The 26,345-nt window shown below is 42.3% G+C and overlaps 2 protein-coding genes across 2 annotated transcripts in view; both read right to left on the reverse strand.

Annotated features, from left to right (window-relative positions):
- The window catches only part of LOC137376989 (immunoglobulin superfamily member 22-like), a 115,235-nt gene extending 101,042 nt beyond the window's left edge, over window positions 1-14,193 (reverse strand). The window contains exons 1-3 of the mRNA XM_068046050.1: window positions 14,070-14,193; window positions 4,235-4,369; window positions 871-1,007 (exon numbers count right to left, since the gene is read on the reverse strand). Of these exons, the coding sequence (XP_067902151.1) occupies window positions 871-1,007; window positions 4,235-4,369; window positions 14,070-14,193 (396 nt within the window). The remainder of the gene's footprint in view (window positions 1-870; window positions 1,008-4,234; window positions 4,370-14,069) is intronic.
- Window positions 14,138-26,345, reverse strand: part of tkfc (triokinase/FMN cyclase) — a 180,745-nt gene continuing 168,537 nt past the window's right edge. Inside the window, exon 18 of the mRNA XM_068046053.1 lies at window positions 14,138-14,224. The gene's annotated coding sequence lies outside the window, so the exon portion shown is untranslated. The remainder of the gene's footprint in view (window positions 14,225-26,345) is intronic.

A 26,345-nucleotide genomic window follows, 5' to 3' on the forward strand; every position in this document is an offset into this window, starting at 1 on the left:
TGCAGAAAATTTTGTTTGTCGGGGCTGTTACACAGTTGGTCAGTTGGCTATTAGCTTTGGGAAAATGGCATCTTGCTGACAGGATCACCATTAAAATGTATTGAACATCTTGAAATAGCTGTATTTGCGCGTTAGATACAAACTAAATTCTCCACAGAGCGTGGTCTTGTCACTTCACATGTAAGTACACTTAACGATCTGATAAGTGTTAATTACTGCCAATCAATTTCTCTGGCACTGAAAATTAACTATTCAGTGTGGAGTCGCATTCCTTCTGGTATAATTGTTGGACATTCTAAAAATTTCCAATTTCAAATATAAAAATGTTTATTTTATTTTTCTTTGTCATTCTTTTTTCTCTCTCCTAATCCAATCCTTCTTTCCCTCTATTTTTTTCTGACATTTAATTTCCCAATCTAATTTACACTTCCTTCCCAGTCTTTGTGCTGCCTATTTTCCAGTCCTTCAATCTCATTGCTTAAAGAGATACCCTGTTGGTCACCCTGTTGACTCAGGTCGTAGATGTCCTGTTTCCCTCACAGGCCCATTATTAGTACACACTTTCAGCTACTTGCGGCACAAAAATGTAAAAACTTAAACAAACAGACAGGCAAGTTTAACTCATGGCAGATGTCATTGGATACCCTGCTACTGCAACATATGGCACATTATTGTCAGAGTAAAGGTGTAACAGGGCTAGCTGTATATCAGTACTACACTGCCAAATACATGCAAACCATCAATCTGTCCTTTCCTTTCAAAACAACCGTATGCTTTGCTGCTATCTTTTTGTTATTTCTGAACTGCCTTAATTAGCTGGCTAAAACAGCCTATATTGGCTCCACAATAAAATCTGCTGGTCTCAGATACCCTTAGAATATTCTCTTTAGTGATGCTGTCAAAGTAAATCTTTGCTCCTTCTTTGATTGGCTTTCCACTTCCTCTCTTCCATGTAACAGTGGGTTTGGGGTTCCCAGTCACCTTGGTTTTGAAAATAGCATCTTTGCCTAGAATAAAACAGACAGAACTAGCATAAATTGATATGACAGATACATTACTCGCACAAACATCAAAATCTCACTGAGTGTCATTTAAAACATGCTGGGTTAGCGCATTCACATAGATTCATTTGGTGTGTTACTTTACAATAATGTTAAACCGTTTTTCAAACCCTAGAGATTAAGCAGAACTACTGCCCCTCCTCCAAAGCAGTATTTCTAAAATGAATTTTGCTCCTGAATCAGGATAGGAATCTGCTTTGGGTAGACAATCCTAGGACTCAAGGACGGACCATATAAAATGAACAAACCTCTAATGAAATAAGATATAAGACGGAATAAAAGCAAGAAATGCTGGAAATACTCAGCAGGTCTGGCAGCATCTGTGGAGAGAGAAGCAGAGTTAACGTTTCAGGTCAGTGACCCTTCTTCAGAACTAGCAAATATTAGAAATGTAAAAGGCTATAAGCAAGTAAAGAGGGGATGGGGCAAGAGATAACAAAGGAGAAGGTGTAAATAGGACAAGGTCACAGAATAGCTGACCAGAAGGTCATGGAGCAAAGGCAAACAATATGTTAATGGTGTGTTGAAAGACAAAGCATTAGTACAGATAGGGTGTTAACGGACTAAAAATTGAACAGTCGCAAGTACAAACATGAAAAAAAAAACAGTGGGTAAGCAAACTAAACAAACTAAGATGAAATAAAATAAAATAAACACAAAAAATAACTTTAAAAAGGAAAAAGAAAAATAACTTTAAAAAAAGTAAAATGGGGGTCCCGTCATGCTCTGAAATTATTGAACTCAATGTTCGGTCCGGTTGGCTGTAGTGTGTCTAATTGGTAAATGAGATGCTGTTCCTCGAGCTTGCATTGATGTTCACTGCAACGCTGCAGCAATCCCAGGACCGAGATGTGGGCATGAGAGCAGTGGGGAGTGTTGAAATGGCAAGCAACCGGAAGCTCGGGGTCCTGCTTGCAGACTGAGCTGAGGTGTTCCGCAAAGCGGTCACCCAGTCCACGTTTGGTCTCCCCAGTGTAGAGGAGACCACATTGTGAGCAGCGAATACAGTATACTACATTGAAAGAAGTACAAGTAAATCGCTGCTTCGCCTGAAAGGAGTGTTTGGGGCCGGAGATAGTGAGGAGAAAGGAGGTAAATGGGCGGGTATTACACCTCCTGCGATTGCAGGAGAAGGTGCCATGGGAAGGGGACGAGGTGGTGGGGGTAATGGAGGAGTGGACCAGGGTGTCGTGGAGGGAACGATCCCTTCGGAATGCTGACAAGGAAAGGGAGGGGAAGATGCGTTTGGTAGTGGCATCACGCTGGAGGCGGCGGAAATGGGGGAATCCTTTGGATATGGATGCTGATGGGGTGGAAAGTGAGGACAAGGGGAACCCTGTCGCGGTTCTGGGAGGGAGGGGAAGAGGTGATGGTAGAGGTGCGGGAAATGGGCCGGACACAGTTGAGGGCCCTGTCAACCACAGTGGGAGGGAATCCTCGGTATTTGCTAATTCTGAAGAAGGGTCACTGACCTGAAACTCTGCTTCTCTCTCCACAGATGCTGCCAGACCTGCTGAGTATTTCCAGCATTTCTTGTTTTTATTTCAGATTTCCAGCATCCGCAGTATTTTGCTTTTATTAAGATATATGAAGGATTGGGCTTTTCTTGAGGTTTTCCTCCACCTTTATTTCCACTTATGACCATTGTTAAGTTTGTGGTATGGTTCTACATGTTAATTGTATATTAATTGTATGTAATTGTATGCAGGTGGTGGATATTAACTAGGGATTCGCTTGTACTCCTATAAATAGCACAAACTGAAATGGATTGGTTGGGTTCGGAAGTGTTTGCTGGTACTGTATAACTCTGTAAATAAATGCTTATATAAATATGTAAAGATGAACTCCAGTTTTAGTCTTCACCAACTGGCTTTCTGGAGTATAACAATACAGGCATAAGTTGCACCCACTCCCACCACCCTATTCTTCACATGAGGTGAGGCAGTGAGTGTCAGCAAGCTAATCCATCATGGAGGGCACCACAGTCAAACCTTACCTAGCCCGTATCTACATCTACAGAATTTCACTTTCTAGCAGGGTCACTGGATAGTTATCAAAGTTGGGATCGTAGCTAGTTTTGCTTTCGCTTGCTTAGGGTGGTTGAGGCCTAACTGCCCAGTTGAGATCAGGTAAGTCAATAAGGACTAAGGACAGTCTGCTTCACTTGGTATCATATCAAACAGCGCTTTCACCAACAATGGATTTGCTATTTTTTATAACCACGTAGTAATGTACATGTGAAAGAATTCCCAAAAATAGTTAATTTTGTGTATTTTTGGAAAAGACCCAAATAAATATCTATAATGGATATGGTCTCCTCTACATTGGGGAGACCAAATGCAAACTGGGAGACAGATATGTGTAACCTCTCCATTCAGTCTGCATGTGTTACCCCGAGCTTCCAATCTCCTGTCATTTTTATACTCCATCTTGCTCCCACTCTGACCTTTCTGCCGTTGGCCTCCTGCAGTGTTCTAATGAATGCAAGCTCGAGGAACTGCACCTCATCTTTCAACTGAGCACTTTACAGCCTTCTTGACTCAGGACCGAGATCAGCAATTTTAGGTCATAATCTCTGCTCCCATTTTGTTTCGTGTTTCTTTGCTGTTTTTTTTTCTCTCTTGCATCTCTATTATTTTCTTTGTTTTCAGATGGCAGCTATTCAGGGTCCTGCTATTCACACCTCCTCAAGACACATCTTTTGTTTCTTCAATTGTCTCATTACCACTCACTTTGGCTTTGCAGCATGACACCTATTGTCATTTAGTCTCTCCGACATCCACCTATCACAGACTTTCCTTTTGTTCTTCTTCCCACCCTCCCACTTGCTCAAAACCTATTACATTTTTAACTTTTCCCAGTTCTGATAAAAGGCCACAGATCTGAAACATTAACTCTGTTTCTCTCTTCACAGATGCTGCCAGAGCTGCTGAGTATTTCCAGCATTTTCTGTTTTTATTTCAGATTTCAAGCATCTGTAGTCTTTAGCTTTTGCAAATAAATATCTGTTTGAATTTATTAACAGGAGTCCCTGTTAACAAATCCTTCAAATAAAGAGCACTCTAAGCTCTAGATTAATGTTTAAGATGGCATTGGGTTTATTACACAAGATCAAAAAAGTAGGAGAAGAACAATCAGGAGAATCAGGGAGTAACACTGCTAGGCTAGCTTACCTTCTTGTATTACAGCGGAATTTGGTTTTTCATCAAACTCAGGGATGGTCTCTCCTGGAGGGATCTCGAAGGATCGTGTGACAACGTTTAGTGTTTGCTGTGTGACTGATGACTTCCTGTGGACCTGATGTCCTTCTGAAATATAGCAAAAAGCAATACCTTTTGTTATGAAAGTGCCTCCATTTTTTGTTAAATTATGAGGACTTGTGTTTTAAAACTGAAAAGGATTCCATGGATTTTTTTTTGAAACAAGGGTCACTGAGAGGTTGTTTGAAAACAACATTTACTGGAAGTCACCTGTCTTCAGATAAGTACCCAGCAGGGACTTCTGATCTGGGAAAAACGTTTGCAGAGAAGTGGCAGGTCAAGATTTATAGGGGTCAGGAGGCTTGACTCTTGAGATATTGTTTTAGTTTTGTTTTGGACAGTCAGTTGGGGTGTAGACAGTGTTTTGAAAAGAGTTTAAAGATCAACCTGCCAAAGACAAAACCCTAGCTCAGCCTTTTCCATCGCTTTGAAAAGTCTTCCAGCTTTTCCATCTCTTTGAGAAGCTCTTAGAAGCAAGTTTAAGAAATAGAGAAATTGATGCTGTATTCCTCCTGAACGGCCTGCCAGAAACCCCTGTTGCCATATTTCTCCTGGAAAGCCTATCAAACTGATGTTCAACGTCGCCTGAAAAGAACCGTTCTGGGAAGATCCAAGAGACAGCCATCTAAGCGTATTTGGGACGCCAGACCAAAAAGGGACAACGGGCATATTTCCATATCATTTATTTTCTTCAAGAATTTGCAAGTATTTGGCCAAAGTATTTTTTTTTGTCTTTTTTTTGTAACTGACCTCTAAAGAGAAAATCTCTATTTTGCGTTTAACGTGTGTGTGTTGTGTGTTGTGTGTGTGTGTGTGTGTGTGTGTGTGTGTGTGTGAGAGAGGAGCTAAGGTAAAAGGGAACTTTAATATTTCAATCTCTGTGTTAATGCTTTGCTTTGTTACTGCATGAGTCTTGTTTTGATAATAAATGGATAATTTTGTTCTTATTAAAGAAATCTGGTTGGTGTATTTTGTTCAGGGATAAAGAGTAGAGTATATGATTGACTGCATCAGTACCTGGGTAAACATTTAAATATATGTTTTGACCTGTGGAGAAGTGGAACTAGAAAAGCAAGTGCACTCCTCCTGCCTCAGTTATAACATATAACTGGGGGCTCGTCCAGGATAATCCAATGCCGACGACATGCAACTGGAAGTGGGTAATAATAATTGAAAAGAAGAAATGTAAAAAAAACAGACTTCTTGTGCCATAGAGTAACCTAAACTACCGGAATGTCTTTGTTAGTTGCTATGACCTTTCTGGGGAAGGAGGATGTATCCCTGAGTGATATGACAAACTTAACCAAGGTTAGACTAAAGGATCTGGCAGAATTCTTGGTCTTAGAGTTAAAACCAGGGGCAAAGAAAGCAGACATAACTGAAGTAATAGCACAACATTTGCAACTGGAAGAAGAAAAAGGCGAACCAGATGGTAGTTCAGTTGAATTAGCTAGGATTCAATTTGTAAGATTATTAGGTTGCTAAAAGTTATTAACCAGCATACGAATTGTTAAAATCTAGCTATTATAAGCTAACAAATGACTTATTATCGTAAACCAACATTTAGCTTTCTTAGAACTCCTCACTGTAGTATGATAAAATGGAAAAACTTAGGCAATAGGGCACAAAATGGACAAGATGTCAAGACAGAGGGATTCTGGGAGATTATGTCAAGTTTTAAACTGCTTACTTGCAGCAAAGTGTGAGACTGTGGAAACAGACAGTGAAGACAGCTTCTGCGTAGATTTGTCTCGTAGTGAGATAAGACATCTTCAAAAAGTAAAAGCATTGAGATAAAAGCAGTCAACACAAAGACCCCTTTTTGTGTACCAATTGTGTAAATCTGAAAGGTTAGCAACCATCACAGAATGATTCTTGGTTGGTTAAGAAAGGCATCCTTCAATACAAGACTAATCATTGATTGGGAAAGGGGAAGGTTAACTGGAAAGCTGCCAGGATAAATTGAGTCCTGTCCTTGTTAGAATGGAGCAGAGAATTGTGAACAACAAGAGAAACTACGAGAGAGAGCCAAAAGTTTGAGGACCCAAAGCTGCAAGAGAAACTAGTCGTGCACTCTACCGTCCAGTCTCTAATACGGGTAGTATCTGTGTTAGACTGTTAATCACAGCCTGAGTTTCTGACCATGGTTTATCTGAGAACTTAACAAACTTGTCCTTACCTTTATCTCAATAAAGTCGTTTCATAACAAGCTTTGCGTTGCCAAATCTGTTCCCACCTTGGAAAGGGGTATAAAACACCCCTATTTTATCAAATCTTACAAATTGCAATTGGAAATGAAAAAAACTTGAACTACAATTTCAAAGGGAGCAAGCAGAGCAGCAGGAAAGATAAAGCGAAAGTGAAAGAAGGGAATTCAAATTAAAAAGGATGGAACTAAGACAAAGGGATGGTCTTTACTCCGATGAAAGTTCTGGTGAGGAAAGACCTGACTCCAGCCCAGGACCCAATGGAGAGCTGTTTAAATTATTACAAGCCCTCCCAAAGTTTGAGGAAAGGGACATAAGGCATTTTACATTTCTTTTGAAAAGATAGCCAAACAGATGAAGTGGCCGAAGGAAAGCTGGACACTGCTTATACAAAGCAGGTTGATGGGCAGAGCTCATGAAGTTTATGCCATGCTTTCTGAGGAGGCTTATGCAGATTATGAGATGGCAAAAATGGCTATTCTCACTACTTGTGAGTTGGTCCCTAAAGCTTACCGTAAGAAATTTCAGAACCTCCGGAGACAGTCTGGGCAGACTTATATAGAATTTGAGAGATTAAAGCAAATTAATTTTGATCTTTGGATGCGGGCACTAAAGGTAGAGGCCATGTATGAGGCCTGTGGGAATTAATTCTTCTGGAAGAATTTAAAAATTCACTCCCTCCGTTAGTAAGAACCCATGTAGAGAACCAGAAAGTTTCAACAGCCAGACAGGAAGCAGAAATCACTGATGATTACGAGCTTGTTTACAACCCCAAACCCTTTGTCCACCACCCCCACAGATCCAATAAGGATAGAAGGCAGGACGGTGAAAGGAAGGCAAGTAGCCAGGGACAAGAAAGGACAGTTGGAAACGCCCTGGGATCTCCTCCTCAGACCAGAAAGGAAGATTCTGAGGGTGGAAGTGAGGTCCGCAAGCCTAAGTGTTACCATTGACACAAGCTGGGACACATTCGTGCAGAATGCTAGAGGTTCAGGCAAAACCCATGGGACCTACTGGGGTACACAAAGCCAATGTAGACAAAGGGGCCCTAACCAAGAGTACAACAGATCAGGCTGTAGCTCTGACTGCAGCTGTAAGGCTAAGTACAAAAACTGCTTTGAGTGCGGGGGGCATGAATAAGATACCTGAAAGTTATGGGGAATTCTTGTCAAAAGGAAAAGTAACTCCTTATCTATAGAATCACAGAATCGTTACAGTACAGAAGGAGGCCATTTGGCCCATCATGTCTGTACTGGCTCTCTGAAAGAGCAATTCCCTCAGTTCCATTCCCTGCCTTCTCCCCATAACCCTGCACATTCTCCCTTTTCATGTAACTGTCTAATTCCCTTTTGAATGCTTCAAGTGAACCTGCCTCCAGCACATTCTCAGGCAGCGCATTCCAGACCTTAACCTGCGTGAAAAAACTTTCCTCATGACACTTTTGCTTTTCTTACCAAATATTTTAATTCTGTGCCCTCTTGTTCTTGGAGGGAGTGGGAACAGTTTCTCTCTATCTACTCTGTCCAGACCCATCATGTTTTTGAATACTTCTATCAAATCTCCTCCCAGCCTTCTCTTCTAATGAGGCAGGCAAACCTATAGTTATACTTGGGGGTACAGGAGTCACCCAAACTCTTTTGCTGGGGAAAGGCATAACATTTCCACCAGAGAGTGCATTGAATGCCAAGGATTCAGTGGATGGTATTGACACGGAGTATATACCCGTACCTTTGTATTGAGTGCACCTAGAGTGTGACCTGATGTCTGGAACAGTAACTGTAGCAGTTGTCCAAAGATAGATGGAGTTGACCTACTTCTGGGGAATGATTTGGCCGGAGCGAAGGTAGTAGCATCTCCAGTAGTCATGGAAGGACCAAGTGAAGTCAAAGAGACAGAACAGTTGCAGGAAAAGGTTCCAGGAATTTTTCCTTCATGTGTAGTGACCCGAGCAATGGCTAAACAAGTATCAATGTCAGAGGTAGAATTGGCACCACAGACAGATAGCCGAGTATCTGAAACTTTCTTTGGGGATTTAGATAATCCGCAGGAAATATTCAATAAGTCTTCTCTGATCAAGGGTCAGCAAGCCGATCCACAGTTAAATAAAGTGGCACAATCAGCTCTAACTGAAGTTGAGGCAAAGGGAGTTCTGGAAGGCTACTATATTAAAAATGGGATTCTGATGAGGAAGTGGAGACCTCCTCACAGACTTACGGATGAAGAATGGATGGGTGTTCACCAGATAGTGGTACTGCCTAAGTATCACTGGGCAATATTAAGGATAGCGCATGAAATTCCCATAGCGGGACATGTGGGGATCCGGAAGACCCAATCACGTATTGGTCAACACTTTTACTGGACAGGTCTTTCCAAGGATGTGGTGCAGTTTTGTAAAACATGCCATACGTGCCAGATTGTGGGAAAATCGCAACCTACCATAAAACCAGCACCTCTAATTCCCATACCAGTTTTTGGGGAGCCATTTAGTAGGATGTTGGTAGGATCATAGGACCTTTTCAGGAAGTTATGGGTAAGGTGGGTATAACACAGTTAAAGTCTTTAGCATACCACCCACAGACAAGAGGGGCTTTAGAATAGTACCATCAGTCCCTCAAAAACGATGATCAGGGCATACTGTCACGAGTATCCCCATGATTCGGATAAAGGAATAAAATTTATTTTGTTTGCCACTAGGGATTCATCTAATGAGTCTACTGGTTTTAATCCTTTTGAAGTAGTTTATGGACCTGAGATAAGAGGTCCTCTAAAACTAATTAAAGAAAGGTATTTAGAACAGAGAGACAAAACCTCTATGGAACATTTATGTTCCAGGAATAGCTCACGAGAGCCTGCAAAATGGCTCAGGAACACCTGAAAGCTTCCCAAACACCCATGAAGAAATGGGCAAACAAGCATTCCAAGACACAAACATTTCAACCGGGGAATGAGGTGTTAATATTACTGCCTTTACAGGGTGAACCACTGAAAGCATGGTTCAGTGGTCCATATAAAGTGGTCAAAAGAATTAGTAAATTAAATTATTTGATTGACACCCCAGATCGCCGGAAAAAGAATTGGCTGTGTCATATCAATATTTTGACACAATATCATCGACAGAAGGAGGATAAGCAAGCACAGATAAGTCAGGTAGTAGGGACAGTGAGGGATGAAAGGGATAGTGAAGATGAGGCAGAAAGAGGCCTAGACAATTCTCAAATTGAACCCCCTACTATCCAGTTAGTTAATACTGAATTGTCATGGAGATTGGACACTATGCTTTCATATATAGATGCAGAACAACAAGAAGACCTTTCAGGGCTACTCACCTGTAGGGACAAGCCAGGATGTATACCTTAGCCACACATGATGTGGATGTAGGAGAATCCTTTCCGATAAAACTATATCCTAATTGTTTAAGTCCAGAGAAACAGGCCCAGGTAAAAGCAGAAATTCAATACATGCTGGAAAACCACCTAATTGAACCAAGTCAAAGCAGCTGGCATTCCCCAGTGGTTTTAGTGCCTAAACCTGGTGGTTCAACTAGATTCTGCATAGACAACAGTAAGGTTAATGGAGTAACAAAGGCAGACTCCTACCCAATTCCTCACTTGGAAGACTGTATTGACAGAGTGGGCAGTGCCATATTTCTTACAAAAATAGATTTGTTAAAGGAATACTGTCATGTTCCTTTAATACCCCAAGTTAAAGAAATATCAGCCTTTGTCACACCAGATGGTCTTTTCCAATGTTAAGTGATGCCATTCAGGCTAAAAAATGCCCCTGTCACTTTTCAGTGACTAATGAACCAAGTGGTAGTCAGTGTTCCTAACTGTATGGTTTGCCTTAATGATGTACTGGTATACAGTGACACTTGGAAGGACCACTTGAAACAACGAGAAGCTGTGTTTAGAAAATTACAATCGACTGATTTAGTGATAACCTTTGCCAAAAGTGAATTTGCAAAAGCAAGGGTTACCTACCTCGGACATATAGTAGGACAAGGACAAGTGTTGCCAAGAACAGCAAAAGTAAAAGCATTGGTAGAGTTCCCTGCCCCTAAGACTAAATAAGAAATCATGAGGTTTTTGCGGATGTGTGGTTTCTACTGCAAGTTTGTATCAAGTTTTGGTACCAAAGCTACTTCACTGACAGATTTCCTACAAGGTAGAGTAGTCAGGGGAGTGCCAAGTATCTTTTGAGAAGCTGAAAACCATTTTCATTAATGAACTAGTGTTGGCTGCTCCAAATTTCACTAAGCCCTTCAAGGTAGCAATTGATGCTAATGACCTGGGGGTCAGTGCAGTCCTGTTACATGACAATGAATCAGGCATAGAAAGGTCAGTGCGATACTTTTCCAAAAAGCTAAATCGACACCAAAGAAGATATTCAACAGTGGAAAAAGAAATCCTAGGCTTATTACTAGCTCTCAAGCATTTTGAGATCTATGTCCACTACAATTACAGAGAGATATACTAATTATAATTCCCTAGCCTATGTGGAAAAATTCAAAAACCAAAATGTCAGACTATTCCGATGGAGTTTACTATTGCAATCTTATCACTTAAAGATTATCCACATTGCAGGAAAAAATAATGTAACTGCAGATGCTTCGTCTAGGATTTAACTTTGCTTTGAGTTATCTGAGTGAAAAGATGGTACAAAGCAGAACTGCATTAGCTATGGGTACAGAGTGAACGAGAATGAATGTGTAAATGTGTTTGAATATTTTTCATCTTCTGTTTTTTCCACTCTTTGTAATGAAACACATTTAAAAATGACGTTGCATTCCTCCAAGCATGAAGGTGTTATGCAAGTGCTTCCATTTTTTGTTCAATTTTGAGGACTTGTGTTTTAAAACTGAAAAGGATTCCATGGATTTTTATTTACAAGGGTCAGAGAGGTTGTTTGAAAACAACATTTACTGGAACTCACCTGTCTTCAGATAAGTACCCAGCAGGGGCTTTTTGACCTGGGAAAGATGTTTGCAGAGAAGTGACAGGTCAAGATTTATAGGGGTCAGGAGGCTTGACTCTTGAGATATTGTTTTGGTTTTTCTTTGGAAAGTCAGTTGGGGTATGGATAGTGTTTTGAAAGGAGTTTAAAAATCAACTGCCAAGGACAAAACCCCAGCTCAGCCTTTTTCATCTCTTTGAGAAGCGCTTAGAAGCGAGTATAAGAAATAGAGAAATTGATGTTGCATTCCTTCTGAACGGCCTGCTGGAAACCCCTGTTGCCACATTTCTCCTGGAAAGCCTTCCAAACTGATCTTCAACATTGCCTGAAAATAATTATTCTAGGAAGATGCCTCGTATGCATATTTGGGACACCAGACCAAAAAGGGACCACTGACATCTTTCCATATCTTTTTTTCTTCTAGAATTAGTTAGTATTTGGCCAAAGTATTCTTTTTTTTTTGTAACAAAGCTCTAAAGACAAATTCTCTTTATTTTTTGGTTAACCTGTGTGTGTGTGTGTCTAAACTAAAAAGGGAACTTTCAGATTTCTGTGTGTTAATGCTTTGCTTCGTTACTGCATAAGTCTTGTTTTGATAATAAATGGATAATTCTGTTGTTTCAAGAAACCTGGTTGGTGTATTTTATTCAGAGATAAAGCATTTATGATAGACAGCATTGGTATCTGGGTAAACATTTAAATATATGTTGTGACCTTTGGAGAAGTGGAACTAGAAAAGACAGAGCACTCCTCCCGCCTTAGTCATAACACTTTTTTAACAGCAAACATATGCTGCAGATTGTTAATGAAACTGTTCCTGGATGGTTATCTCTTTTCCAATATTCACAATGGGTGCACAGCTCTTCAGTTGAGGGGTAAAGAGTCATATTCAGAACAGCCCAATAGGCTGATGAATTTCCTCAGATTGATGTTTGTCAAAGGTTCCAATGAAAATTGTGAAAAGTATGAATTCAAATCCTAAATTGCTTGAGCTCACAAAGCAACTTGCCCTGAAATGTCACTTAAAGTAACTTGGTATTTTTAACATAGGCTAAATAGAGCTAAGGATATAGAGTGTGAGAAATAGGACTGCTGCTTGCATAATACATTGCATACCTCACACTATATATTAACTCGCCCACCCATACCCTCAGCCATCCCATCAACCTCACCATCATGCAAGGCCTCACCACTTCTGAGTTCTCTATTACTGACAAGATCATATCTCACCACTTTCCTGTTTCACTTGCTATCTACATATTCTAGTTTGTCTCCAACTACTTTACAATCACCATCAACTCTTTGAAACAAAATGATTTCCTAGATCTGACTCCAGCATTTCTGATTCCCAATTCCCTCGACTCCTGCCCTCCAGCCTTCACAACTTCACTGCTTCCAAACAATCTACTCAGCATGTCCAACTTCCACGCCCAAAATATTACCCTTCTGCATCTCTACCTCAGCCTTGTGGCTAATGTAACCTTCATTCATACAGTCACTTTCAGACTCTATTTTTCCAATTCTTCTTCACTGGTTTCCTAAGTTCCACCCTCCATAAACTCCAACTCATCCTGAATTATACTGTATGTATCCTATCCAAAACAAAATGTCATTCCCCGATCATCCTTATCCTTGGCCACCTCCACTGGATCTCAATCGCTCAATGTATTGAACTTAAAATCCTCATTCCCATTTACAAATCCCTCAATCATATTGCGTTTGTTTATCAATGGTCCCTCTAAATTTTTTCCAAGAGTGCATGCGATTTCTTTAGGTGCGTGGTTTCTTTAAATCTGTTTGCATGGCCTTGACTGCATGGTAATTTAAAGGGGCTGACTTGTGCGTGGCCTGTCAGCTTAGAGGGAGCATTACTATTTACCTCTACAACCTCCTCCAGCCTTCTGCTAATCCAGCTCTGGTCTCTTGCATACATCCCCCTCCCTCTGCTCTATCATCATCTTTGCTTCACATTCTGGAAATCTCTTCCTAAAACTGTCTACATCGCATTTTAAAAACCTCATTAAAATCTATCACTTTGACAATGCCTTCAGTCACCTCCTATAATATTTTCTCCTGCTTGGGTCTGACCCTCAACTAAAAGTGCATTGGGATTTTTTTACAACTTTAAAGGCACTATATAAATGTGAGCTATTGTTGTGATTGTGACCAGGATTAATGCAGGGAAGCTCTATGAGGTTTAGGGTTGAAAAGAACAGCTCAAGTTGATATAGAGGACTTCTGCGAGGTTCACAGTTAATATAAAGAAGTACCATGAGGCTCAGGGTTGAGATGTGCTATCATAATTAGTGTAGGGAAGCTCTGTGAGGTTCAAGGTTGCTACAGTTAATGTAGAAAAGCTCTTGCGAAATTAATATGCACGAACTCAGTTTCAGAATTGAAAAATACTGTTACTGTTAATGATGGGAGCTTTGTGAGGTTCAGGGTTGAGAAACATGTTCAGGGGTCAATGTAAGGAAACTCTGTGAAGTCCACAGTTGCGGTATATAGTGAGGGGTTGGTGTAGGGGAGATCTGCAGTTTCCGGGTTGACATGCTGTCCGCAAAATGAGGAAAATTTTTGGCAGTTACCTTCTTCGGATGTGATTTTCGTCACCTGGCTCACTTTCTTCACTTTGGTGATCCCCAATCCAGTAGACTGCTCAGTCACAACTGTTGTGGTTCTGGTTGTCCTCATTGACCTTGTTGTAGCCATGATTGAAACTCAAGTTGGAATTCTCTTGTAACTGATAAAATATAACATCCCAAGTATTAGTGATCAGGCATCTGTTTGGGTGGAGCACTGGATGACATCGATAATCCTTCCTTAGCTAGTCTCAGGAGACAATAGCAGCTTATTCATAACTCTTCTGAAAATGAGAGCATATGCCTTGGTTATCATAGATCAACTTACCAAGTGGATTGAGGCCTTCCCCTGTAGATCAAACACTGCACTCACTGCTGCCAGAATTTTATTGAGTGAGATGATCTGTAGATGGGGATTACCACTACAGGTGGATAGTGACCAAGGGTCCCATCTTACAGGAAAAAAATTTCCCAATTGCAAGAATTGTTGGGCATCCGCCATAAATTACACATCTCACACCATCCACAATCCTCAGGGATAGTGGAAAGGGGAAATAGGACATTGAAAACAATGCTCAGAAAGCTATGTACCGAGCATCGCTCTTGGGCTAACATACTGCCTGCATGTCTCATGGCCATATGGTTCACCCCTCATAAGACAACAGGAATTTCACCCTATCAGGAGAATTCCAGGACATCTCACCCTCACTGGTATGGTCCTCATGACCATAGAACCCTGTAGTTCCAAATGGTTTGAACAAATGATAGAACACACAGGAAAAATTAACCGACGTTTTGCTAGAAACCTGGGAAAATCTAAAAAAACAGATCAAAAAGTAATTTTACAATAAGATACGACCATTTGAGTACCAAGTAGGTGATACTGTCATGGTTTTAAATTATGGGAGGAAGGAAAGTGCATTTGAACCCAAGTGGAATGGGCCATTTCCCATCATTGACAAACTCAATCCGGCCATATATTTGATTCAGTTCCCTAGGACAAAAGGGAAAGTTGGTGACAAAGAAAGAAAATGGTATCATATCAATCAGTTCAGAACAGTGAAAGAGTAAATCCTGCATATGTATCATTTTAGATGGAGCTCCAAAACATCATTACCTTATTTGGAAAAAAATAATTAATTGTGAGGAATCAATGCTATGCTGCATTTCAACCTCCAGGTGGGGACTGTAAGAAATGTGGATTCTGTCATTTTTACTGGCATTTTTTTGTTTTGAATTTTATGTACTTTCATATATATTTATATGTTTTGTATAAGATTTTGGTAAATGAAGAGTTAACTTTAGCTGTGTATCTTACTGGAAAAAATGCTGCCTATACAGTTTGAGTCAATCAAAATTACTTTGTGATTCCTTTGGTGATCACAAGGAAAAGAAGATATCGAAAACAATGTAATAAGTTGTGATCAAAATGTAACAGAAAAACAAGATGAGTCTCGCTGGAAATGGATGATCTAATAACATGAACAGTTAAAGGGAAAGAAAAGAACAGATATTTAAAACTATGTCACAAGTTATGATCAAAATACAACAGAGAAGCAGGATGAGACTTGCCGGAAAAGTGTGATCCAATGGACCTCAAGGTTTGTACACATTATTTTGCGCATGTGATCATGATCAACATACAAACGGAAGTACTGACAAATGAAACGGCAGGACCAATCGAAATAGTGATATGTATGAACCAATCAATCAGTGCACAGGAAGAGCCACCAGCTACAACGAATAAAAGGACAGACCTGGAGAGGTTCGGTGCACAAATTTGAAGAAGACAAAGGGAGAGACAAGAGGAGTCACGAGCCATCTGTGCCAATAGAGCCGGTGGAAAGTAAAGGCCATCTGGACTTGGATATCAACTGGCTTAGATTTGCTTTTAGCCTTAATAATTCACCCTGATACCACTATATCAGGTGTCTCCTTGTCTGAATTCGTACTGTCTGGTCCAAGAACAAATTATCAGTAAGGTTCTAAATCTTACAGCCAAGCAGTGTGTGCAGCTAGTGTGATGTACAGCTAGCCCGGACCTCTTAAAGGCAGCCTGTTCTTCTTGAAGCAGAGCTGCACTCATGCAACAGGAAGGCGGTAGCTGTCTCTAGAACACTTGGCTGGAAGGAAAAGCACAGCATAGAGTCAGAGAGTCATAGAGTTTTACAGCACAGAAACAGGCCCTTCGGCCCAACGAGCCTATGCTGACCATCAAGCACCTGTCCTAACTAATCCCATTTCCCTGCACTTGGTCCGTAGTCTTGTATGTTATGGCGTTTCAAGAGCTCATCTAAATATTTCTTGAATGTTGGAAGTGTTCCTGCCTCTACCACTCCTTCAGGCAGTATGTTCCAGATTCCAACCACCCTCTGGGTGAAAAAATTCCTCCTCAACTCCCCTCTAAACCTCCTGCCCCTTACCTTAAATCTATGCCCCCTAGTTATTGACCTCTCCTCTAAGGGAAAAAGGTTCTTCCTATCTAGCCTATCAATGCCCCTCATAATTTTGTATGCCTCAATCAGGTCCCCCCTCAGCCTTCTCCGCTCCAAGGAAAACAACCCCAGTCTATCTAGTTGGTCTTCATAACTGAAATGCTCCAGGCCAGGCAACATCCTGGTGAATCTCCACTGCAACCTCTCCATTGCAATCACATCCTTCCTGTAGTGTGGTGACCAGAACTGTACACAGTATTCCAACTATGGCCTAACCAGCATTTTATACAGCTCCATCAGAACCCCCTACTCTTATATTCTATGACTTGGCTAATAAAGGCAAGTATCCCGTAAGCCTTCCTAACCACCTTATCTACCTGTGCTGCTGCCTTCAGTGATTTATGGACAAGTACCCCAAGGTCCCTCTGACCCTCTGTACTCCCTAGGGTCCTACCATCCATTGTCTAATCCATTGCTTTGTTAGACCTCCCAAAGTACATCACCTCACACTTCTCAGGATTAAACTCCATTTGCCACTGCTCCGCCCATCTTACCAGCCCATCTATATCGTCCTGTAGTCTAAGGCTATCCTCCTTACTATTTACGACACCACCAATTTTCATGTCAACTGTGAACTTACTGATCATACCTCTTATATTCACGTCTAAATCATTAATGTACACTACAAACAGTAAGGGTCCCAGCACCGATCCCTGCGGTACACCACTGGTCACAGGCTTCCACTCGCAGAAACAACCCTCGACCATCACCCTCTGCCTCCTGCCACTAAGCCAATTTTGAATCCAATTTGCCAAATTATCCTGGATCCCATGGGCCTTTACTTTCTTAACCAATCTCCCATGTGGGACCTTATCAAAAACCTTACTGAAGTCTATGTAGACTACATCAACTGCTTTACCCTTATCTACACCTCTAGTTACCTCCAGAAAAATTCAATCAAATTTGTTAGACACGATCTCCCCCTGACAAAGCCATGCTGACTATTCTTGATTAATCTCTGCTTCTCCAAGTGGAGATTAATCCTGTCAGAATTTTTTCCAATAATTTCCCTACCACTGATGTTAGACTCACTGGCCTGTAATTACTTGGTTTATCCCTGCTACCCTTCTTAAATAATGGTACCACATTGGCTGTCCTCCAATCCTCTGGCACCTCTCCTGTGGCCAGAGAGGATCTGAAAATTTGTGTCAGAGCCCCCGCTATCTCCTCCCTTGCCTCACATAGCAGCTTGGGATCCATCTCATCTGGGCCTGGGGATTTATCCACCTTCAAGCCTGCTAAAACAGCTAATACTTCCTCCTTTTCAAAGCTAATTTGATCAAGTATATCACAATCTCTTTTCCTGATCTCTACACCTACATCATTCCTCTCCATAGTGAACACAGATGAAAAATAATCATTCAAAACCTCCCCTGTGTCCTCCTGCTCCACACACAGATTGCCACTTTGATCCCTAATGGGCCCCACTTTTTCCCTGGTTATCCTCTTGCCCCCAGCATACTTATAAAATGCCTTGGGATTTTCCTTTATCTTGTCTGCCAGTGATTTTTCATGCCCCCTCTTCGCTCTCCTAATTACTTTTTTAAGTATTCCCCTACACTTTCTACACTCCTGTCGGGCCTCTGCTGTTTTCAGCACTCTGAATCTGCCATATGTCTCCTTTTTTTTCCTTATCCAATCCTCTATATCCCTTGACATTCAGGGTTCCCTTGACCTGTTGGTCCTACTCTTCACTTTTACAGGAACAATCTGCACCTGAACCCTCAAAATTTCCCTTCCAAATGACTCCCACTGGTCTGATGTAGACTTTCCTGGAAGAAGCTGCTCCCAGTTCACTTTGGCCAGATCCTGTTTTATCATATTGAAATCTGCCTTTCCCCAATTCAGTACTCTTATTTCCGGTCCCTCTTTGCAAATGGAGCAAGAGGCAAAAGCGAGGCCTCCTAGGTTTTCTAATGTCTCACTGGAGGCATTAGTGATGGAGGAGGAAAGGAGGAAAGGAGGAAAGATGCCATGTTCCCAAAGGGGGCCAGGAGGCCCTGAGATGGAAAGGGGAGCAGTTGGCCATGGGGGTCATTTCCCAGATTCTGGCCCCAAGGACCAGAAAAAACATCAATGACAGCACACAAGTCATCAAGATCAGGGAATGCATTTTCACATGATATCTCATGATATGGGGCAGCACAGTGGCGCAGTGGTTAACACGGCAGCCTCACAGCTCCAGCTACCTGGGTTCAATTCTGGATACTGCCTGCGTGGAGTTTGCAAGTTCTCCCTGTGTCTGCGTGGGTTTTCTCCGGGTGCTCCGGTTTCCTCCCACATGCCAAAAGACTTGCAGGTTGATAGATAAATTGGCCATTAGCAATTGCCCCTAGTATAGGTAGGTGGTAGGGAAATGTAGGGACAGGTGGGGATGAGGTAGGAATATGGAATTAGTGTAGGATTAATATAAATGGGTAGTTGATGGTCGGCACAGACTCGGTGGGCCGAAGGGCCTGTTTCAGTGCTGTATCTCTAAACTAAACTAAACTAAATTTCCTACTCACCACTCCACCAATATCTCACAACCACAGTGCACCACAACCCCATCATTCACTCATCAGCAATAAGGACTCTTGCCAATATTCAGATACTCCACCTTACCCTCATACATGTTCTAATGTTACCAGCCTCACACCACCTGTCACAGCTTTAGCATACTTCCAGCTATTCAGCTATGGCAGGCACACGATCAAAACACATTCACTGACATTCTTCTCTCTCTCTTGCAGGACAAAGTGGCCTATAACAGCAGGGAGCAGCAGATAAACAGGGGAAGAGGCACGCCTGCAATGACAGCCCTCTGGAGGCAATTGTGCTCCACATCATGGGGCCAGTTGTGACTGAAGCTGTTGCATCTAGAGTCACCGAGAACATTCAGGATGACGGTAAGGAACTGCCTTACACCCCTTCTCAAATCCCACCTCACTCTCATCCTGCTATCTGGCATGAAGTGCAAGCTGCAGATGGTGTGACCATGGACGTCTTGCTTTCCACCCCATTCCCCTTTTCCTCATCCCAATTCTTCCCTTCTGCATTTCTGCTTTTGGCTACCAAGAACTTCTGCCTGGTCAGCCAGGGCAGACTCAGCATAAAGAGCAAGAGCTACACCAGACCAGTAAAGAAGAAGCACAGTCACTTGATCTAACAGTCTCAGCCACCATCGCAGATACTGGCATCTTAGAGGGTTGTATAGAGTCAGGATCAGCATGTGGTAAGCCACAAAGCATGAATGGACTGTAGCCAGGGGGAAAGGTTAGTTTATCTGTCAACTTACTGGAGGTGAGCTCTGCTGCAGAGGACTCAGGTGAGGTCATCGATGGGGCAGTATACAGAAAAAGGCTGATGGGTGTGCATACCGAGATACTTGGTGCATTGGCAGGCCTACCACAGACCCACTTGTCAATGTCAAGGAGCATGGAGTAGTTTAGCTCCAAACTGGCACAGGGCTTTATGCAGAGCTTGGAACCCAGCCTTTCCAATGTGGAAGTGGTAGCCAACTTCTTGACAGTACTTGTGGATCCACCCTTCATGCAACGTCTGGTGGCCGATAACGCAACTTCCATTGCAGCCTTACAGAAGCCACACAGCATCTGAGTACTGCACTAGAAGCTCAGACTGAGATCCATACTTGCTGCCATGATGGCTGCAGATTCCAGTGCTCAAAGGGGCATGCAGGCTCTCAAGCAGTCCACAATCTGTCCTCCAACAGATTACTAAGGCACTGCTCCAGGGGAGTGCCAGTGGCTTTGTGGAGCAAGAACCTGCTGTCCTTCCTCAGGAGGGCAGCATTCGTGCTCCGACCACTGCCACCCCACCAGTGCCCTTGCTTCTCAGCCAGCCAACCCAGACTGCATGTCAAGGTGGTACAGTCCAAAGTCAGGTCTTCTAGGGTCAGAGCTGCTTGAGGGTATGCTGCAAGGTCATCTGCAGTCTCTCCCACTGAAAGTCAATGGTCTTCAACCAGCCTTTTTTTTTAAGCGATACAGAACTGAAACAGGCCCTTTGGCTCACCGAGTCTGTGCTAACCAACAACCACCCCTTTATACTAATCCTACATTAATCTCATATTTTCTACCACATCCCCACCATTCTCCTACCACCTACCTATACTAGGGGCAATTTACAATGGCCAATTTACCTATCAACCTGCAAGTCTTTGGCTGTGGGAGGAAACCGGAGCACCTGGTAGAAACCCATGCAGACACAGGGAGAACTTGAAAACTCCACACAGGCAGTACCCAGAATTGAACCCAGGTTGCTGGCGCTATGAGGCTGCGGTGCTAACCGCTGCACCACTGTGCCGCCCATGCTGCAGCAAATGGGGAAGCACTGCTTGGGACAGGCAAAGGCACCCACAATCCAGGCACGAAGGGAATGCACGACGGTGAATAGTTCAGTTTTGTGTGTATTATTGGAAATGTTGTAAGATAAAGTGATATGAAATGCATTTTTGTCAGTGGCTTTTATTTCAGGATTTTGGCCAAGAAGACATTATGATGTTCCATAGCAGATGAATTGAAAGGTGGGGATTGTAGTGTTAATGTCTCAGATGAACTGGAGTCCAAGTATCTGCGCACGGACAGCTCGTCGGGACAGAAGGGATCCCGGATGTCTCTTCCCGTCCTCTTCCTCCTCTTCCATCTGCGCACTGCTTCTCATGCAAACACAAGAGGTGCAACACCTGCCCTTTACTGTTCTTCCTTCCCAACATCCAAGGCTCGAACCACTCTTTCCAGGTGAAGCAGGGTTTTATTTACACTTCTTTCAATTTAGTATACTGCATTTCCTGCTCACAATGCAGCCTCCTCTACACTAGGGAGACCAAATACAAATTACATGACTGCTTTATGAAACATCTTCATTCAGTCTGCAAGCGTGACCCAAGCTTCCAGTCACCCACCATTTTAATTAGGGGTGGGAAACAAATGCTGACCATGCAGCGATGTTCACTTCCCATGAACGAATAAAAAAAAAAATTCTCCACCCCACTCCCACTTTGACCTCTCTATCTTCAGCCTCCTACACTGTTCCAACAAAGTTCAAGGTAAGCTTGAGGAACAGCATCTCATCTTTTGATTAGGCACTTTACAGCTTTCCAGACTCAGCACTGAGTTCAACTATTTCAGAACATAACCTCTGCCCCCACTTTTTTTTGAATGGCTGCTGTTGCTGAAGACTCATTTACAACTACTCTAGACCCATCTTTTATATTTAGATTTAGAGAAACAGCACTGAAACAGGCCCTTCGGCCCACCGAGTCTATGCCGACCATTAACCAACCATTTATACTAATCCTACACTAATCCCATATTCCTACCACATCCTCACCTGTCCCTATATTCCCCTACCACCTACCTATACTAGGGGCAATTTATAATGGCCAATTTACCTATCAACCTGCAAGTCTTTTGGCTGTGGGAAGAAACTGGAGCACCCGGAGGAAACCCACGCAAACACGGAGAACTTGCAAACTCCACACAGGCAGTACCCAGAATTGAACCTGGGTCGCTGGAGCTGTGAGGCTGCGGTGCTAACCACTGCGCTACTGTGCCACCCGTTTCTTTACTTGTCCCATTACTATCTCCTTTTCCCTTGGACCATCGTCACTTTTGTCATTTAATCTCTCCTGCCTTCCATTTTGTCACAAGACTTCCCTTTTGTTCTTTCACTAAACTGCATCCACCACCACCCCACCCCCCACCCCACCCCCCACCCCAACCTTTCCCTGCCTCTGTACTTGCTTGAAATCGTTACATCTCTAACTTTTTCCATTTCTGATGAGAGGTCATCAACCTGAAACATTAACCCCATTTCTCTCTTCACAGACACTGCTTCACCTGCTAAGCATTTCCAGCAAACCTTTAAGTACCTCTAATTTATCTAATTTTATCTTATCCAATATCCTTACTGCCTCCTCTTTATTGCGACATGGAGTCATTACTGTACAGAAGGATTCCATTCAACCAATTGGGTCCATGCCAGACCTCTGTAGAGCAATCCAGTCAGTTCCATTCCATTACCTCTACCATCTCCGCTTTTGCTGTTTTGTCAGCATTCTGTTCCTTAGTAATCACTGATACAAAGTACTCATTAAGTATTCTAGCCTTGCCCTGTGCCTCTGAGCACATATCACCTTGTCCCTAATAGACCCCACTCCCCATCTGACTACCCATTTACATACCGGTAGATTTTTGAGTTACCTTTTATGTTAACTGCCATTCTATTTTCATATCCTCTCTTTGCCAGGCTTATTTTCCTCTTCACTTCCCCTCTCAATTTATTGTATTTGGCCTGGTTCTTGCTTGAAGAATTCACCTGACATGCATAGTACCGAACAAGGGTCACTGACCCGAAACGTTAACTCTGTTTCTCTTTCCACAGATGCTGCCAGACCTGCTGAGTATTTCCAACATTTCTTGTTTTTATTTCAGATTTCCAGCATCCGCAGTATTTTGCTTTTATTATTATGCATAGTACCCGTTCTTTTTGGCTTCATCACATTCACTACCTCCCTCATCATCCAAGGAGCCCTGCCCTTGCCTTTCCCTCTTGTTGGAATGTACCTTAAATATCACCCATTGTTCCACTACAGTTTTTCCATCAAACTTCAGTTCTATTTTAGCTTGGCTAGGTCCCTTCCCATCTTATCGAAGTTACCCCACATCCAGTTTAGATATCCTACTTTTGATTGCTCCTTGCTCTTCTCCATTACTAATCTAAAGCTTACGACACGATGCTTATTCTTACCCAAGTGTTTTCCCAGAGACATTTGCTTGGTCCACCTCACTTCCCAGCACCAGACCCAGCAATACCTCCTTTCTAGTTGGGCTGAGAACATACTGGTCAAGGAAGTTCTCCTGAACACGTTTCAGAAATTCCTCCCCCTCCTTTCTCTTTACACTAACATTACTCCAATCTGTATGCGAATTATATTACCACTCTATAGTTCTTGCACATCTCTGTGATTTTCCTGTAGATTTGCTCCTATATATTTCTCTCATTTGGAGGCCTTCAGATTACCCCCAGTTGCATAATTAGACCCTTTTTTGCTTTTCATCTCTAACCAAATGGATTCTATCTTTGCCCACTGAAGGACATTATCTCCTTCCAATGCTACAGTGTATTTGCTGTTCAGTACTGCCACCCTACCTGCCTTTTTTCCTTCCCTATCTCTTTGAACACTTTGTATCCATGAATATTAAGCTCCGAGTTCTCATAATTTTTAAGCTATGATTCCATTATGACCACAACATCATATTCCCAAACAGGTTTTTGTACTTGCAGCTCACCAACCTTATTCACCACACTTTCTGCGTTTACATACATGCATTCTAAACCTGCTGAATATCAGTTTGAGAGTGGCATACCTCCGAAGACTCCTGCACTTCCTGCCTCTTCCTACTGTTCTGGATGGCCACCCATCTACTATCCCGAACTCTCTCTACCTGTGGGGTGGCCACCTTCTGGAATGTACAATCCAGGAAATTCTCAGCCTTCCTGTTGTTCCACATTGACTCCAGCTACCACTCAAGCTCAGAACCCTGACCTTGAGCTCAAGCAGCTGGAGATGCTTCCTACACACACGGTCCCCAAGACACATGAAGTGCCTGAAATTCACACATGGTGCAGCAATTGCAAGCAACAAATCTCATCTGCCCATCCATGATCTAAAAAAAAATCTCTTCCCTCTTTTAGAATCTAGTCAATATCTTGTTTAAGCTGTTCATGCCTCTAAACCTCAGCTCTCAGGTCTTTTTGTCTCCTGCTCCTTCTCTCAGACTGCTCCACTTTTAAAAATACCAGAACAGCACCTCTTTCCTCACTCACCAAATTCCCAGGATTTAGTACTCTACAAAAGCAGTACTCAGTAAAATTAGAATCCTTGCTCCTTACTCTGTGCGTTGGCAAAAGTCTTCTGTATTTATACTAACAAAAATTCCAAAGACCTGAGTCAACCCAGGCTGACAGTAATTACCAGTTCTAATTTGCCACCTAATTAACTAATGATGCAACTGCCAATAGCTGGCAGCTTGTTTACCACTAACACTGTGATAGACACTATAATTTAAGGTTCAAATCAAGTTAAATGCTAAATGCAAAACTTAACTGCATTTTCAAAAGAGATCAACCTTTAAAACCCTTAAACTTCCCTCACTCAACAAATTCCCCAAGTTTAGTACTCTATAGAGCAGTAGAACTGCATTCTGCGAAACTTACTTCGTGCATTAGCATAAACATCCTGGCAGCATCCTCTCCTCCAATGCAGACAGGAGCAAAGTATTCATTTTATACCTCAACCATGCCCTCTGCCTCCACAAGAATATCTTGGACAAAATGTGTTTTACTAAGTTGAGTGAGTTTTTTGATGAGGTAACAGAGAGGGTTTAATGAGGATAATGTGGTTGATATGGTGTATATGGACTTCCAAAAGTTTTTGATTAAGTGCCTCATAACAGGCTTATCAGCAAAGCTGAAGTCCATAGAATAAAAGGGACAGTAGCAACATGGATAGGAAGTTGGTTAAATGAGAGGAAACAGAGAGTAGCGGTGAACGGTTGTTTTTCAGACTGGAAGAAGGTATTTAGTGGGGTTCCCCAGGGGTTGGTATTCGGACCCACTGCTTTTCTTGGTCTATATTACTGACCTAGACTTGGGTGTGCAAGTCACAGTTACAAAATTTGTGGATGACACAAAACTTGAAAGTATTGTGAACTGTGAAGAGGATGGTGACAGACTTCAAGAGAACATACACAGGCTGGTGGAATGGGCGAACACGTGTCAGATTAAATATAATGCAGAGAAGTCAGAAGCGACAAATTTTGGCAGGAAGAACGAGGAAAGGCAATATAAAACGAAGGATAAAATTTAAGTGGGGATGCAGGAGCCGAGGGACCAAGGGGTATATGTGTACAAATCATTGAAGGTGACAGGACAGGTTGAGAAAGTGAATAAAACAAATAGGATCCAGGGCTTTATAAATAGGGGCAGAGTGTACAAAAGCAAGGAGTTATGGTCAACCTTTATAAAACATTACTTTGGCCTCAGCTGGAATATTGTGTCCAATTTTGGTCACCATACTTTAGGAAGGATGTGAAGGGAGAGGGTGCAGAAAAGATTTGCAAGAATGGTTCCAGGGATAGAGTCATTTGCGGCACAGAAGGGGGACGATTGAGTCCATGCCGGCTTTCTGCTGAACAATCCAGTTAGTGCCACTCCCATGCTCGATCCCCATAGCCCTGCAAGTTTATTTCCTTCAAGTGTCGATCAAATTTCCTTTCAAAATCATTGATTGTCTCTGCTTCCACCACCCTCATGGGCAATGAGTTCCAAGTCATTACCACTCACTGCTTTAAAAAATTCTGATGAAAAAGTTCTGATGAAAGGTCACAGACATGAAACATTGGCTTTGCTTCTCTACATCTCTTGCCCAAAATCATAAATCTGTGTTCCCTAGTCCTTGTATCATCAGTTCATAGGAACAGTTTTTCCTTGTCTAAATTATCTAAGCCTGGTCTTAATTTTGTACACCGCTATCAAATCTCTTCTCAATCTCCTTTGCTCTAGAGAGAACAATCCCAGCTTTTTCAACCTAGCCACGTAACTAAAAGCCCCCATCCCCAGAACCATTCCGATAAATCTCATCTGCACCCTCTCAAGGACCCTCACATCCTTCCTAAAGTGTAGTGACCAGAACTGGACACAGTACTTTAGTTGGGGCCTAAATAGAGCTTTACAAAGGTTTAGCATAACTTGCCTGCTTTGTATTCTATGCCTCTATTTCCTT

The sequence above is a fragment of the Heterodontus francisci genome, chromosome 14 (assembly GCF_036365525.1).
Source record: "Heterodontus francisci isolate sHetFra1 chromosome 14, sHetFra1.hap1, whole genome shotgun sequence".
Taxonomy (NCBI): Eukaryota; Metazoa; Chordata; class Chondrichthyes; order Heterodontiformes; family Heterodontidae; genus Heterodontus; species Heterodontus francisci.